The 17,334-nt window shown below is 35.7% G+C and overlaps 1 protein-coding gene across 3 annotated transcripts in view; it reads left to right on the forward strand.

The window, feature by feature from the left end:
• The window catches only part of TRHDE (thyrotropin releasing hormone degrading enzyme), a 211,060-nt gene that overhangs the window by 69,480 nt on the left and 124,246 nt on the right, over nt 1-17,334 (forward strand). For all 3 annotated transcript variants that reach the window (XM_066993097.1, XM_066993102.1, XM_013197875.3), the window contains exon 4: nt 14,882-15,036. In XM_066993097.1, coding sequence (XP_066849198.1) covers nt 14,882-15,036 — 155 coding nt within the window. The remainder of the gene's footprint in view (nt 1-14,881; nt 15,037-17,334) is intronic.

A 17,334-nucleotide genomic window follows, 5' to 3' on the forward strand; every position in this document is an offset into this window, starting at 1 on the left:
ATGTTAAATTGATGGTAGGGACTGCTAATCTTTTTTCTGATGCTTCCAAAGTTTTTCACTGGCTACTTCAAGTGCAGAAGTTTGTGAAAGGGCAAGTTACAACTTTTTGTTCAACACTGTCAAACATATTATTCCATTCACTGAAATTTGTGTTGTCACCGCAACATTGAATATTCACTTGTAAAAGAAATAGCAATTCATTGTATAGTATATGGCTATGAAAAGAGACAAAAGTGCCTTTTGATAAATATGTTTCTCTCTTTTTTTTTTTTTTTTTTGTGCTGGCAGGATAGCTGGTTTTCTTGAAGCCCCTAGTACTTGTCTCTGTGGATGACTATCTTTGGTCATCACTGTAATAATACCTGTGAGCTGAAATCAAGCCAAACTCCCTGGCAGAGCAGACAGCAAAGATTGTACAGAGATCGTGTACGGTAATGCAAAGTGCAGTGCCTTATCTGTCATCTTTGAAGAAGAATGCATTGCACTTCTTTTAAACAGGTATTGAAGCATTGAAGAATTAAAGAAAAAAAAAAAGGAATATCCATAAAGAACTAGTCTCAGTTGTGGATTTTTATGCCAGATAGCCAGAGGAGGTTCAGCACCTTTGAAAGTATTAAACAAAACCAACCCTGCTTGTTTTAGCTCTATCTGAAATGCAGACGGAGGCAAAAAAAATCAATGTTTGCTAAATGAGAGAGAACAAAATTGGCTTTAAGAGTAAAATATCTCCTTTGGAAGTGTATAAATAATACCATAAAAAACAAACCAAACTAAATTGTCTTCCTATAGAGATACTATAAGATGCCTTTCATCAAGTAAAACTAAGATAAGGAGATAGCTCCTCCACCAATATCATTGTTTCATTTAAAACAGGGAATTTGTAATGCTTGCACCAAGACAGAATCCCCCAATTGCCCTTTGTTTTTCTTTATCCTCCTTTGTTTCTCTCATTTGCGTTCCTAGTGAAGTGCTAGGCTTTGATCTTCCACATACTTAATCATTTGCTTTAAGCAAGTCCTTAGTTCTATTAAATCTGAATTACATTTGAACCAACACTGTTATACACTGTTCCAGCATTGAAAAGGGACTAGAAAGCACGTGATTCAAGGGTTATAAAATCCTCATCCCAGACCAGTTGTTCTTTTGTGCCTGGTCTTCATTTTAATTCAAGATAAATTACTGTAGTTAATATTTCCTCCAGTAAAAAAAAATAAATCTCAAAACCCACCAAATCTCAAACCAACAGTTTCTTGGCTATGTTATGTTCACTCTTTTCCTTAGTTAGTATGGAGTGAATTTGTGTTTTCTGCAAGACTCATTGTGGCTTTTAGGTATTGAGTTATCCAGCTACTTCTTGCCTTAATCTCTGCGCTTTTCTGAGGAATGTTTGGCACAAGTCCCATGTGTTAAGGCATTTGTGAAACAGTAGGACTAAAACTGGAAGATATGATGAGGGAATCATATGATAGTATGTGAGTGAGTCTTTCTCCTATATCCGTCCTCCCAGTTCTCCTTCCTCTTGTTTTCTTTACATCTTTGAGATTCCCAGTTTTTGAATAACTGTGAGATAACATTGGCTTCTCCCCTATAGTTTACCATGTTCTTCCTACCTATGTACTTCCTTCCTTTGGTACTAGTGCCAATACACTAGTAAATTCAAGCAAGACAGGGAGAAAGACTCTTCTATTTAAGTTCTTAAACTTTATTTTTATATATCTATGGTGGCTTTCTGTTATTATGTTTTTAATTCTATTTTAATTCTTCTTCTGTATATCTGATGTCAAAATGGGCTGCAGTTGTGCTGACAGATGGAATTTGTAGTTTCAGAAGAGCCTTAGCACTAATAGCGATACCATGGTCAGAATATTTTTTTGATAAATTGTCTCCATGTGTTAATATAATATAATATAATGGCTGCATGAGAATGTATGTGGCCTCCCAGAGATTACTGCTGTTTGAACACTTGCCTTTGTGACTCTTGTGGAAAGACTTGGGGTCACACTGTAAAAGGGCAATGACCTGCTTACTGTCATTTTGTTGAAGATGTAGCAAGTTATTCTCTCTCTTCCCTAATAGATTTTGCAATACTTTTGTTGTGCAAGTCATTCTTATATTTTCTGAAAAGAAAGGCCTCTATGCTCTTTCATAGTCTTCATTACTGATAGTCAAACATTACTGATGCAGCAAAATCTTTAATTGAATTCTTTGTCTTTTAAGTGGAATGATCAGAAACTGTTTTTTCTGTAAATAATAATGAAGCAAGATGGTATGGAAAAATTATGATTCTGAAAGGAAAACATCTTCATAAAGGAAACACGTTAAAATGAAGTTATATTATTTTAATGTAAATTATTCATAGGTTATCAAGTTTAGATGAGGTTTGTGAACCTAATTTTGTTATGCTTCTTTAATATAACTTTAATGTTTAAATCTATGATGCAGGGAATGAAATTCTACTCAGAGAAACCATTGTGATTTCTATATAATTGGAAAAGTTTATGTATTTAGTGGGCTACTACAGTTGAGAGTGGACATTTTTCTCCAAGAATTTGTAACTCAGTGGTATGACATCAGACGTAGACAAGATTGTATTTTGACAAGCAATGCTCCCTTAGGAGAATAACATGCCACACCTATTTTAGTGTCTTTCTTGTTGCTAATAAAAGGACTGATCAGGAGGGTTCTCAGCTTTTGTTATTTGGTAATTGTTGATGGTCTCACTGAGTTTCTGTCTGCTTTACCTTCATTTTACTCACATTTATTTTTTTATGGCTTCTTTTGCTAGTCAGTCTTATTTGTCAGTTTTTCCTTCAACATCTTTGATGCATATGTGGTCATTGCATTTTCTTTGTCACTACCTTTTCTATACAGGTAATTTGCTCTCAAATACAACTTCACCATGTAAAGCCGTTCCTGCAGTAATACTGTCATTCCAAGGTGTTACTGATTCCCAGAGTTCCTGAAAACTGCCCTGCAGCTGTTGTGGCTACATAAAGCTCTTAAGAAAGGCAGAATGCAGGAATGTCTAAAGTGTTGGCATCTCTTATTAATAATCAAGCAGTTGCTGAAGCAAGTTATTTCAATACCTCATAAACCTTCAGCTCCTTCAACTCTTTGTGCTTGAGCAGTGGAAAAGATGTGATTTTTCACAGGTTTTAGGTTTCCTCTTGTTCTATGCATTGAAGATATGGAAAACCTTATTGGAATGAGTCTGAGGAAATGCAAATGTGTCCTAACAAGGTGTTTTGAAGTGCAATTAAATCATGTATTTAAACGTAAGCCTCTATTCTCTTTATGCATTCACTTGCCCCCTCTTCATCTCCTGCTTGTATTTGTAGTCCCTTTGGAAAATTTCCTCACCTTCCAAGTCCTTACTGATCAGATGTCCCAGCCAGATTTTGTCATTCCATTGTCTGGTTTCTCATTTTGCCCATCTGTTTCTCATCTGTTTCACCCAGGTCTCTCAAGCCTTCTGCACATTTTCCTGCTGCATTTCTTTGTGCTCTGGCATGGTATCTTTCATTTCCATCACCACTGAATCTTTGTTTCTTCAAAAGCAATCCAGTCTTTTGTAGCTCATGCTAGTGCTTTTCTGGTGTTCCAAGCTACCTTCTCAAGCTCTTTGTTTATCACTTTGAAATTTGGGAAACACAAAATACTGAAGTAGCAATAGTTTCTTTGTCTGCAGTTCTTATAATTGTTGAGTATAGAAAAAAATAATTTCTTTTGGACCTTACAGAAGGTCCTTGTTGACTGTCCAAAGCAGCATTCTGACTAAAACATGCACAGTAACAGAAAGATGTTTTATAGCAAAAATACAATTAAAGTGAACAAAATGCTGTAATATAAAGTTTTCAGAGTTAAAATCAGATTTCAAACATAAAGTACTCTTTCTTGAAATTTGAATTCTGATTGTAAGTTGTAGTGGATTTTTGGAGGCCTGACTGACCTGCGTTCTTTCATGCTAACTTAAATTAGAAGTAATATTAATTATTATACTGTATTAACAGCTTACTGTTGTAGTTGAACTTTTAAAGAATATCAGATGACTAAACTTGGAAAGGCAATTTTCTAAAACCCGTAAAATAGAGATTGTAGAAGTGCTCTATCAGTTTTGGGTAAGTAGTTATATCTTCTTGTGGTGCTGGAAAAAAATAAAGTTTTATTTGTGTTTAGTTTAGTTCAATGACTTGTTTAACTTGGAGCCGAAAAAAATGGAAAGCTGACTCTCCTGTTTCAATTTATATTGAAGAACTAAATATGAGAGGGTGAGATTTATTAGTTCAGAAATCAAGAAGGACATACTGACTGCAGAAATGTGTTTAATTTGTACCCTGTAAATAGCAGCAATGGGTGATACATCAACCGAATGGCTGTATTATAACTCCAAGTATAGGTAGTTCTGCATTACAGATTATTAGATGTCAAAGCTAAATATTGCTTTATTTTTTATAGTGGTCTTATATCTGGCTCCTTATAGTTGTGCCTGGCTTGACCTCCCTCCAAGTCTGTTTCCCTGTCAAGAGCTGAGCAATATTGTGTTCGTGCATCTGGAATCAGTTCCCCACAAGGGAATGTTAGGCAAAAGGGTTGTGCTAGAAGAGAGAGGTCAAAAGAAGAGGACCATGGTCACAAACTGTGCTACCAACTTGTGCTGAAGTCTTTAGCTTGGAGTGGAGTTCCTGTTGGTGAGGGCTCAGCCCTGGGAAATGCAGTTGCTGGGAAGAAAGAGTCTATAGATAAGTGAAGAAGGGAGACCCTGCTCCACTTGCAGCCTCATTCAAACATGCTTTTTGCTTCCGTAACAGATTTAATAGTGCTGTGATCCTTTTTTAGCAATCATTATGGTGGAAGTTTGAGATGTCACTAATGTTTCTGATAGTACTTTAGCTAATAAATTGGTGCATTTTAAGTGAACACAGGATTATTTTGTTTTTCATGCCTATATCATGCTTAACATTGTTTTATTAAACTCTTGGTAAGAATGCTGCTCTCCTGCATTTTAAATTTAATTCCCATTTCCACGTAAAGCCATTTGAAGTGTTAATCGGTAAAATTTGATACCCTGTCTAAGTCATTACAAGATAAATGAATAACCTTTTCAAATGGCATCTGCCAGAATTTTGCATATTCATCTAATAGAAATATTTGACATCAATGGTCTTTCAAAGTATCTCTCCTTATAGGCAGTAAGAAAAGTTCCATTTTTTACACGGGTTCTTGCTTACATAGAAGCAAGGAAAGAAACCATATTTTATGTTGTCTTACTTGTTAGATCCTGCAGTTTTCTTCCTGATTTCTCTCTGATTTCAAGGGCAATGAGGCTGCAGTGGGGATCAGTCGCTGCAAACCCACTGCTGTCCCAAAGTGCTTCATAACTGTTTGTATATGGGGACTCTTAGTAGTAAGTAATGAGCTGCATATATTTTATTCTATTTAGATCTTTGAATAATGTAGATAGAGATTGATATGGAATGTAAGCTCCAGTGGAATTTGCATTATACACTGAAAAATGCAAATGAATTCCCAAAGGGAGGGGGAAATGTTTTTATCCCCTCATTGAAGTTGTTGAAGTAAGAAGCTGCTTACCAGCCAGTTTAGAATGGAAGATAATTTCTAGTCTATCAAACAGATATTTGCATATCTGAGGAACAAGTACGTTTAAGGAGAATGGACAGACTGTGTCTTGGAAATGGGGGAAATAGAAGGAGTTAGAATGAAAGATTAAGTCTGTTTAGATCCCAGAAACTTTTCAAAGGTGAGATTGGCTGAAAGCCTGTTGTGGTTTAACCAAGGAAGATGCAGGAATGTGAAGATCTCAGAGTGATAGGAGGAGAGCACCTGGAAGGGCTCTGTGAGAAGTTCATCTCCTGCAGCTGAATTTTCAGACCAGGGCTTCTGAATAATTTTTCAGTGTTAGGGAAAACATGAAACATAAGGTATGCACAAGGATCGGAACCACAATTGTCTGCTTGTTGGTGCCAACTGAGTATAGATTACCATAAATGCATTAAGCATAAATTTCATCTTTTATTTGGTGGCAACTTTCATAAGCATTCATTACAGTGTTGTCTGTTTTGAAAATTATCAAAAAATGTTACCTGCTTTTGACCTTAATTTGACTTAAGTGTGATTTGAGGAAATTTACAAGGCATATTTCATGCAGAAGTATAGCAATTCCATACCATAGGGAATTTGTGTATCATAAAGGTACCCAGGAAATGCTCTTAGGAGTTGGTGTTGCTATCATCATCCCCTTTGTCAACAGCACATACTCACTCCATCGATGAAGTGATTTAATCCATCACCTTTCCAATATTTCTTCCCCTGCACCGATCACTAGTCTCACTTGTCTGGACTGTCTGTCACTGTGTGTGCAGCTCTGACGTTCTCTCTGAGCTCTGTATGATTTTCTGTCTCTGGTTTCTCTTCTGGTGGGATATTGGATTATCAATCTTATTCACTGTGTCAGAGATCTGTCTAATCTCTATATACTTTATTCTGGGCTGGATGGCTCCTGTTGATGGCAGGCTCTGCTTTTCCTTATTTCTGAGTCTCCCGGTAGTTTGTCTGTGAAGTCCTTGTCCCAGAATCTGTCACAACCTCTTCTGTTCTCAACTGTTATTAGCTCCTTGCCACACTTCATTAGTACAGTTCAGTTTGTATCAGTCACCAGCTTCTCTACAGTGTGCTTTCTTTTGTAACTTCAGATTAAAAACTTCTGTAGTTTCATTTTTGTATGGATCGCAGTATCCTTCCATTTTTTTTGTAATAAATTTTTGTGTTTCGGTTCTATTCTTTGAGTTAATTGAAACTGTTAAACACATCAAGTGTATCTGAAACCACAACTGTCAGAAATAAGGCTACTTTTTACTGTTGTCTTTCTCTTCACTAGTACCTATCGCTTCCAGGTGCAGACTGAAGTGCTATTTAAATCTCTTCCCATTGTTTTCAGCACTTAGATTTTCAGCCCTGATGGAGGTTTCAGCTACTCTACTTTTCCACCCTGCTAATTTCTTTGCCTTCCTCCATCAGGGAAGCTATGTTTCCTTGAGGTTCAGGTCCTAGCACTGCAAGGGCTGTGGGAAAACCAGGCAAACTATGTAGAAAAGGTTGTTCTTTTTCTGTCACGATGTTGCACTCCTGCTTCTTATTGTGATTTTGCACGTGCCATGGGTAACAGTGCACACAGCACATTGCTGGCAGCCTGCATCCATGCTGATTTGGAACAAAATGAGTGAGTAAATTTACTTAGTTAAATATATCCAGGATATCTAAATGTACCAAGAAATTCAGCTTTGACTTTCACATTTGGGTCCTATGAGTTCATCACGTTGTTCCTTTGAGCCATTTATAACAGTGAATGTGAATTGTGCCACAAGACTTAGGGTAAACAGATGCATGCTCATACATGCTGGATTTTATAAGAAATGTATTCTAGCAATGTCTTTAACTCTTATACTAACAAATCAGCAAGAGGACAGCAAATATTTTTATTAAGATAGTGAGAATTTATCCTGATGAAATATTATCTAAAGAATTTGTGTAAGAATGTAAGACAAATTTTATTTTAGAGCTTAGGATACGCAGCAAGACCAAAATCAGTATCTCAGGAGCTATCCTTGATAAGTAGTGAGTTTTTGTTCCAGGACAGTCCATTCTTATTTCTTCATCTTCCTCTGGAGGAGATAAGAGGAGAAATGATACACATTATCCACAAAAACATTGCCTTCAGATGCAGTGCGTATGGCCAGCTATACTGTAATTTTCTCTCCAAGTGGAATATTGTGATACATATTTTTGAGAAAATGGTAATGCAAGACACCTGCATGTCTTCCCCAAATTCCTATTTCTACTTTTTCTATTAAAATGTGCCTATTGCCTGTGAATATCATCTCACTTTAAAGCAAACATGAGAAATAAACTGGATATACAGTGTGTTACTAGTGAAAACATTCATGTCTTTATTACTGTGATGCAAATCAGTTTTATGTCGTTTAAGGCAGATGAAAAGATTTATTTTACCTCTTTGTTATAATTCTTAAGTAGTATGGATTTCTGGAGTTTTCAGTGTGCTTGCACCTTGGTTTTGCAGTGACAGGAATACAGCTACGGCACTTGATCATTTTCTTTGCAGCAGTATTCATTCTGGAAGTGTTCAGTAATCAGCAGTGTGTTGTTTTCAGCTATAGAGTCCTCATGCTCTATTAACTGTGGTGTTAGGAAAATGGCTGTTGGCAATTTTCCATCATGTCAATGCTTTTAGTGTTTACGTTAGAAATGGTATATATGAAGGCAACAGAAATATTTCTCATTTTTTTCCTCTCTCCAAATATTTTGGTGTTGAGAATAGGAATGTATTTTGTCTGTTCATATGTGGTATATATATTGTACTAGCATTGTGACTTAGAGAAACAGAAAACAGTTTATTTCAGCCCATGTCTCAGTTTGTTCTGCGTAACTCTTCTCCAGTGGATGTCTGAGAAGAGTTTAGAATACCCATATCTGACCGAGGGCCGGGGAAAAAAAAAAGGTTATATAAGACACCATTGTGTTTTTCCTTACTAGAAACTTTGTGAAAGATTTTTTGTCCTTGTTTGTTTTTGTGCAGCAATTCATAATGATCTGTCTAGGTATTATTTAAGAGAAAGGCACTATTCATGTAGAGATCGATACAACCAAGATGATACATAATTCAGTCTCAATGGGCCATTGCATTCATTTTTCATTTCAACATTGAACCATTTGATACACCTTGAAATAACAAAGCAATGATCTATAAATTGGGGTTATGAAAATTGAAAGCAATTTAATAATATGCATGTCAAATAAAATCAACGTGTTTCTATTTTATTTTCTTAAACTGTAAACTAGCCATTACCCAGTGTCAAGGCTCCATTGCTTGAAAAAATAACACAGTTTTTCTTTTTATATTGCTGCCTATTCTTTCCTTCTCTCCCACGTATTTTTTCCCTCTTGGAACCTTCAGTATTCACATTGCATTAAACATCTGCTATTCATATCAACCACTCTGGAAAATCCATCCATTGTTTATGTCAGTTAATGTTAAGTAATACTTTGTACAGCAATAAGAAGCAATAAAAAAACCAGCAATAAACTGCTGTGTGTCAGTGATTTCTCCTTAGGGTCTGCAACAAGCCATTTGATTTGACTGAAATAATGGCAAACAGTTTTAGACCTTTGAATTAACTCTGCAGGCTGACATCCATGTGGGCTGGTAAGTGTCAGATTTGTAGAAGGCCATCAGTGTTGTAGCCCCAGAGATAAAAACTGATGGGTGCCAGAAAAAGCATTTAGGTAAAGAGAAATGTTAGTCGAAGTGTTCCCGTGTGAGTGTCATCAGGTGGTTTGTGACTTCGGTGTGTTTGAATATTTCACATATAGTAAGAGAAGGTATAAGAATACTACTGAGTGGTAGTTTAAATAAAAATAATAGTTAAAAAGACAGCTAATTTAGGGTGCCTAGTTCCTAAGTGCCCATATAAAGACAGTGAAAGTGGTTTAGTTTGCAGGAAACATGTACTTAGTATGAAATCAGCCTCCTAAAAGTGTCTGAAACTACACATTCAAATCCATTAGTTGTGTTTTGTTCTGCAGTTGAAGTCAGCTGGAGACCTTCCCGTTGGCTTCAGGGAGATTTCATCTAGCCCTAGGATGGCTTTTTTTTTTTTTTTTTTTTTTTTTTCCCCCTCAAAGTCCTTTTAAAGAAGGGGTGAAAGTATATATAAGGAAAACTTGATTATTCCAGCATGACCCTCTCAGTCATATGCCAAGAAAACTGCAGAAAATAAAGCTTTTCAGCAACTAATTTCAATATTTCTTATAAGGGCTATTATCATGAGTTCTTTCTGAGTAACCAATGTGAATATTTCCTTTTAATATCTACTGTTTGGTGTAATGGTTTTTAAGTCAGGCTGCCACTTGTTGTGCCATAAATGTCACAAAAACATTTTTGTCTACATAAATCATTGAGTAGTATTCTGTTTCATAAAAGCATATTCTACTTACTATTAATAAAAGAAATGGCTTTGATTAAAGAATCTAAATGGCAGAAATATAAACCCTTTTAGTAAATAGTTCTTATTTTTGTACAACAGCATTCATTTAGGACGTTGCACAAGACCTTTAGGGAGATTTAATAGATCTATTGATTGCATTACACAGTATTAAGAAAGGGTCAAACCATACTTCAGGTTTTCATTTGTCAAGATTAAAATACACTGATATTAGATATACTTTCTCTTAATTGAGAAAAAAATTGAAAATTGAGCCAAAAAATTGAAATACCTAGTATCAAGAAATCTACATCTGAAATCTTGAAGAAAGGCATGAAAGTAATGTTTGAGATGCACGTAGGTAAATTCAAATTATTTTTAGTGTCATTTTTTGGTAATAAATACAGGGATTAGAAGGGAAAAACTTGGAGTTCAGAGTGAACAGTTTATCTTTGTGTGCCTCCTGATTTTATTAAGGGAAATATATGTGTAAAGATGCTTGTCAGAAAATTGTTGTTTCTTGCTGTATATTCTCATTTAAATTTGCAGTGTTTCAGAGCTCTTAGATTTATTTGGGATACTGATCATATATGATAACAGAGAAAATTTGCCAACTTTTTTCAAACGTAGTTACTTTTTTTTTTTCCCAGTAGGTGCTTTTTTACCTTCTGCCTTGAGTATGAGAAATTTAATGCTGTTGTATGTCCTGCAGAATCTATCCCTTAGTTATATTTCAACCAGCAGCTAAAACAAAATTACAGTACATCTATTAGTAAATGTGTTCATGCATGTGGATGTCTGTCTGTCTGTGTTTATACACATCCTCATATTTGTATGTATAGTAAGGAAGTGTGTCTATTATGCCAGTATCCCCATCAGACTTCAAACTGTTAAAATGGAGGTGGTTAAACGTAGTGGAATGATAGTGGTGGAAAAGGAGCTTTCATGTTTGTAAATGAGTAAGATGGTAAAGAAAGTGGGGGAAGGAACCCCAAATTCAATGTACTCTAAACGAAATAATTTGATCTTTTGCATTTAATCCCATTCAGTTCTAATCCCGCTCTCATTTAAAGCAAGAATGGTGTTCCCAGTTGCGTAGTTTGGGAATTTTTTGAGGGTTTCTGGAAAATACTATAACCAAGTGGGAAAAGAGAAAAAACATGTAATTTTTTTCAAATGACACAGATTCTAAATTAATAGATGAACAGACTGAAAGTGAATTTGAATTCTCTTTGTTACCAATTTAGGTGTTGAATTGCTAATTTCTGTTTTGCACTATGATGATACTCGCTAATAATGTCAGGCAATTATATTTTGATGTAAGCTCACATAGTTATGATTCCTTAATTAAATGTTTGGAAGTAAAAGAAGCTGTTGAGCTATGTACAGTTTTTTTTAAACCTGAAATGTTGAAAAATGAGATTCGCAGAGGAACAGATTTCAGAAACATCCAAATATATTTGAATAATTTTATCAGTATTGTATATTAGTTTCAAGTTCCAACACCTTTTTGTTTTGATGGCTTTTCTGGTGATTTTATTTTAGCTGTATAGTTTTTACTTCATAGTCATGAATTTAGTCTCTGTGAAGGCCAAGAGGTGGAAACCCTCTATTATTCCAGTGGTACATAGGAACTCTCTGCACTGCTGTATCAGGAAATCTCAAGTAACGGTTTTATGATATATGAGGATATTATTCTCTGCAAGCAATAACAAGCACTTCTATTTCCCCAGCAATATCTACATAATCAAACATTCACAAGTGCTTTACAAAGAATTTAATTAAATAGTGTGCAGAGTAATTGGATGCAGCAAGCACACAAGCTGTTATACATTCAGTAGTTCACATTTTTGCAGCTAATGCAGAATGCTTTTGAGCAGTACAATGTTGTGAATGATATTTCTATCAAAACATGCATTATCACCCCCTCCTTTTGCACCTTGGTCCTCAAAAATTACTCTAAAACCTTAATGGCTTTAACCTGCCGGAGCATCAGATACCTTCCTCAGCTCTCTAATGGTATAATAAACAGAGAGAAATAAAAATTCTTTTGCTGAGGCTTGAACATCAAACATCATTCCTCTGAAATCGAACATTTTGACTCCCCAGATAACACTATAGGTTCTTGTGTCTTTTATCACAAAGCCAGGTGTGTTTGGGATTTTGTTTAAAAGTGGTAGAAATCTGGGGAGCAATCAAGATCAACCACTGAAGAATTTTGTTTCTAAATTAACACTAAGACTGGAGATTCTGAGTTTAGACATGAACAATGAGAAGGAAAGGATTTCTCATTTTGTAATAACAAGAATGTTCAGAGTCCAATCTGTCAGTTTCTGGAGATTAAGAAAGTCTCCTCTTTGGCATTATAGTGCATTAGCTGATGCATGAGAGGAATTTCAAGGCTTGCAAATCAACGGGTCTGTGCTGGAAGAAAGTGATTTAGAATATTTCTCTGCTGTTGTCTACCTGGAAGGCAGCTAGCCATCCATCAGATTGGAAGGTTTTATAGATATGTCAGTGCTATAAAGCATCCATCTAAACCAGCAGACCAATACCAATGAAACAAATACTGAAAGACAGTCTGTAATTAGCCTATAAAGGTGTTTAGGTGGAGGCAAACTCCATTCCTGAGTAGTATGAGAGCTCACCCTAGTTTCCTGGTGTTAAAGTTATTCCAGTTTATTACTGGCTGACACTAACAAAATGTGTCTATTACGAGTGGCAAGAAAGACCAAAAAACTAAAAATAAAGGCAAAAGAGAAAAAGGAAATGAAAGGATCAGTGAAAGTAGGAAATAGTTTTTCTTTCATGGTAGTTTTATTTCAGTGTCAGTTTGCTGATTTGAGGGAATTGCTGAAAACTTAGTTGGTGTGGATTAGTCACTCTCTGTATTCTTCTAAAGATGCTTTTTAAATGAAAGTTTAATCACTCTAGGAAAACTTATGGCTTTTTTTTTTTTTTTCTCCAGAGGTAAGAATGGGAGAGATCACTGTTTAACATTAATGAAGAATTTACCATTAACTTCAGTGATTTCATCCAGTGTCTTTTGTGTCCTCTTCTTTTTATCCTTATCCCTTCCTTGTATAGCAGACAGAATTTTTTCATGTTAGTTACAACAAACTGCAGTTATTCTAAAAAATTAGTATGTTTCAAGCTTGAACTGAAGAAGAAAAGGAAAGCATGTAATTTTGAATTTGCTGGCATGTCTAATCTTGAGCACCATGCTTTGAATTTTTGCTTTGCTTTCTTTAATTAGGCTCTTGTTCTAATGTCTGCCTTTATATAACATATTTATTCTTTACCCTTTGTAGTATGTATCTGTTTGCAGTTGGGATATTTTCAGTTTGCTTGTATTTAGAAGTAGCTGCTAAAATCTCTCTGTGCCTCCACTTGAGGGCTGTGATTTTTTTTTTATCTTTTTTTTTTGCTTCTTGCAACAGGCCCTTTTTGGGAGTGCTGGAATATAGCCATGTTCTGCATCTATTCCTGATATTTCAGTGGCAACTTCCTGTGAATCCTGAAGGAGAGCTCCTGCTGTCAGGTTGTTCTCCAAGCCAATTCTACCACATGTATCAGCAAGCCCAAACAGACAGTTAGGAGATGTGTCTGCTGTAATAGAATTGCTGCTTATAAACAGGTCAGAATTTTTCTTCTTCAGGTGGAGAAGTCAACCCAGCGACCATTCATCCCGCACAGTGAAGCACCACCTAGATCTACTTGTGTTAATTATGAATGAACTAGCTTTGAAGCAGTGTAGCCAAATGAAAGGAGTGCAACATCCAGGCTAATTAATTAAGAGGCCAGGCTAATTAGTTCAACTGAAAGGAGCACCATGCTGATGTGACATTATAGCTTCCAGAATTCTGGCTGATTTGTACATGGGTTGCTCTGGGCTTCTTACAGACATACAAGCTGTTTCTAGTCTCTTTCAGGTATTTTGCCGTGGAGTAGCACTGCATATTTGTTTATTCCTTATGTGTGTATTTACTGTAAGTTCAGATTTATCTCCAGGCTGATGGTCAATTTGAATTCCTTCTTAGCCTTTTTCAGTAAGATTTTTCTAGCATGTGGCTAGGCATTGGAATATTGTCTTGTTTGAACCTCTTGGCACTGAGAGCAATTCCCCACCACTCTTTTATTTTTTATTTTTTAATAAGGTGAAGGACCTCCCATCTGCTTCCCAACTTCTAAAAAGTAATATTTTATCACTTTTTGAATGTTAGGCTGAAGTAATACTTCCAAGTTTGCATGTATCACCATGGTTCCAGCCTGTAGAGCCTGAGAGGTGGTCGTCGGCAGTCCCATCCTCAGAGGATGTGTGCTAGCAATATTGCATACTGAAAGATTCCTTGTTTTGCAAGAACTGGTGGTTCTGAACAGTTTGCCATCTTTCTGACTGTTATGAAACAGCATTTCTTCAGTGTTCCCCTTGATGTTATCCTTACATACGGTTTGACTTGTATGATGTTCATAAAGGAGTCACTCTAATGAAAAGATAAACAATACTTTTGGTAAAAGTCTGTGTTACTGCATTGATTATGGTAGAGTAAACATAAGAAGTAGTGTCAAACTCAAAATACCCAGGTATTTTAAAATAAGCCAGATTCTGTCTGGAGAACTTCAATTAGAAATACTAAATACTGTGTTACAGCAGTAATGTAGTAATCATTACATATGTTTGAACAGATAGTAAGAACAAAAATAACAATTTTATTAATGTTTCATAAATAATACTGTTAGCTGAAATTAACAGTTCTGTTTTTACATATATGTTATTTAAAATGTTTTCTAATTATAGTTTATGGCCTTACCTACAATAGCTCTTCAGCACAGTAGCTGTTAACATATATTTTCTCTATTTCCAGATCTGTTAGCTGTGCCTAAACATCCATATGCTGCTATGGAGAACTGGGGACTGAGTGTTTTCGTGGAACAAAGGATACTGCTAGATCCAAGCATTTCTTCTATATCATACCTGCTGGATGTCACCATGGTCATTGTACATGAGCTATGTCATCAGGTATTATAGGTGTTCAGATATTTGGTATTAATATCAGAAACCATGCTTTACTTTTCCAAGCTGAAAATTCATTTGCACAGGCAGCTGCAACTTTTGCTGTGATTGTAGTCTAAATAATACTGGGACCTGTAAGATACCTCACTAGAATGAAGAAAGTAGGAGGAGTCAGAATGGGGATGAAAAAGAAAATTAGTAGCAATGAACAACTTGCCTATCTTCTGTACCACTATATTCTGTGCTTCAGAGTGCGCTGTGTAGACTATACACATTGATAACTGTAGAAAATGATTTATTGCAGAACTACAGCAGATTCACGCCGAGTTTCATGTTCATGTCAAAAAATGTTTTGGCTGAAATCAATTTGTTAGTCTTACTCATCTTACCCGTCTTCCATCACATATACACATACTTTCTTCTTCTTTATTTTTTTTAACATTTGTTATTAACCCTCTGTTCACTCACGGATAATTGAGTCTTCATATGTACAGAAATCTTTGTATCAATAAGAAAACTTCGTAATAAACTCATATTATTATAATTTACAATTCTTCCATCTTCTTATCTCCAACTAAATGCATTATAAGTGTCTAGTAATATTGAGTTGAAGGCAAATTTTATTGAAGAAATTTGCTAGAGGGCCAGGAAACCCTTTTTTGCACTCATAACAGGCATAATCATAGCCTTCAGGTTAAAACGAATGAAATCCTACTGTGTAATCAGCATGGCTTACATCTGTGACTTTACACAGTATTCTTTAAAAGGCAATGCAAATTCTTAACACTTGCTGCAAATGAAAAGTACCATATAAAAGGGAGCCTTTGTAATGGAGTTCTGGTAGATGAACCTGGAAATAATAATGTTTGGTTCATATTCATGTTTCACATTAAATCTGTAGATGAATATTAAGTCCTCAACTAAAACATGACATTTTTATTGATAGTTATTGCTGGTTTGTTCACACTGCGAACATCTTATTTTGTTATATGCTCTTTATTGTGCAGTACAATAGAGTAGTGCACCATTCAGCCAGAAAAATCACAGTGCCTTGGGAATCAGGTGTGGAAAACACATATTAGGTCATCAAGTCCCAGCTCCTGGTAGAATTACCTTCTTCCATGTAGTGTGTTTTTCTAGTGCTGGGTTCAGCGTTCCTGATTGCAGGGTTTCTGACACTTCTCTCAGAACCTTTTCTATGGCTGATTATATTTGGTGGTCAATAACTTTTTCCTTGCTTTCAGCTTAAGTTGTAGTTTTTCTGAAGTCATTCAATTACTTCCAATTATTCTTTGCACTGCTTTAATAATTTCTTCTCTTTCCAAAGTGATTTATACTTTAGATGTGGACAGTTATCACATCAGTAACTTGCCAAGTTTATCTGATTCTCATTGAAACGGATTCTCACTGAGCCTTTTTTACATTGTTCTGGAAATATCAGAGGATATTGAAGTGGATGAAAACCATTTTGGAGTTTATTTTAGGGTAGCTCTGTGCTCTTAAGTGATCTTAGAAGTGCAAATGAGAAGTTTTACATGGTGTCCCTGTTCATATTAATTCCAGTGCTGTTCATGTAATTAGTAGTATTTGCACGTTGCTGCTGTTTCTGTTTTAGTACCATACTGGATAAACAGACATGATAGAAAATACTCAAGTGGAAGAAATATTGTTTCTACTCTTTAGATGCAGAATTGAGTCACAGAGAATATGGATTATTCATATGCAAATAAAGTTTAAGGGGAGAAACCCTCCCAAAACACATGCCATAAAACATCAACACTGCCAACTCAGTATTGTCTTTATTTAGCCAGTTTTCTGCTTTTATCTTACCATACTCATAAGCCTCTCAAGGAAACTTTAAGTCTGGCTGACATAGAGAAGGAGCTATAAATGATATTAGTTTAGCTGAAAGTGTATTGATCTGAGGCCACGTTAGGTTCAGGATGTCTTGCCTCTGCTGCTTAATCATTCACTTCATTTTTATCCTTGTTTGCTGTGCATAGCACAGTCTGCTAATTTGGGGTGGCACAGGAATATGCCTTCCCTTCATTCATTTTTACATGTTGAATGACAGAGATTAAGCAAAATCACTACTGGCATAGTGAAAAGTACATTCCTCATTCCCAGCTTTACTTTTTATTTATTTATTTTTAAATTCAAGAGCAACGGGAACTCCACTAAAATACATTTTTTCCCTTTTAAAAAAACTGTATCATTGCCTGTTTCATCACAGAGTGCCCCCTGATTTTAAACCCATAACTTGGAGACATACAGCACATATCTGAGTGTAGTACCTAACTCTCC

This window comes from Anser cygnoides, chromosome 1, assembly GCF_040182565.1.
Source record: "Anser cygnoides isolate HZ-2024a breed goose chromosome 1, Taihu_goose_T2T_genome, whole genome shotgun sequence".
Taxonomy (NCBI): Eukaryota; Metazoa; Chordata; class Aves; order Anseriformes; family Anatidae; genus Anser; species Anser cygnoides.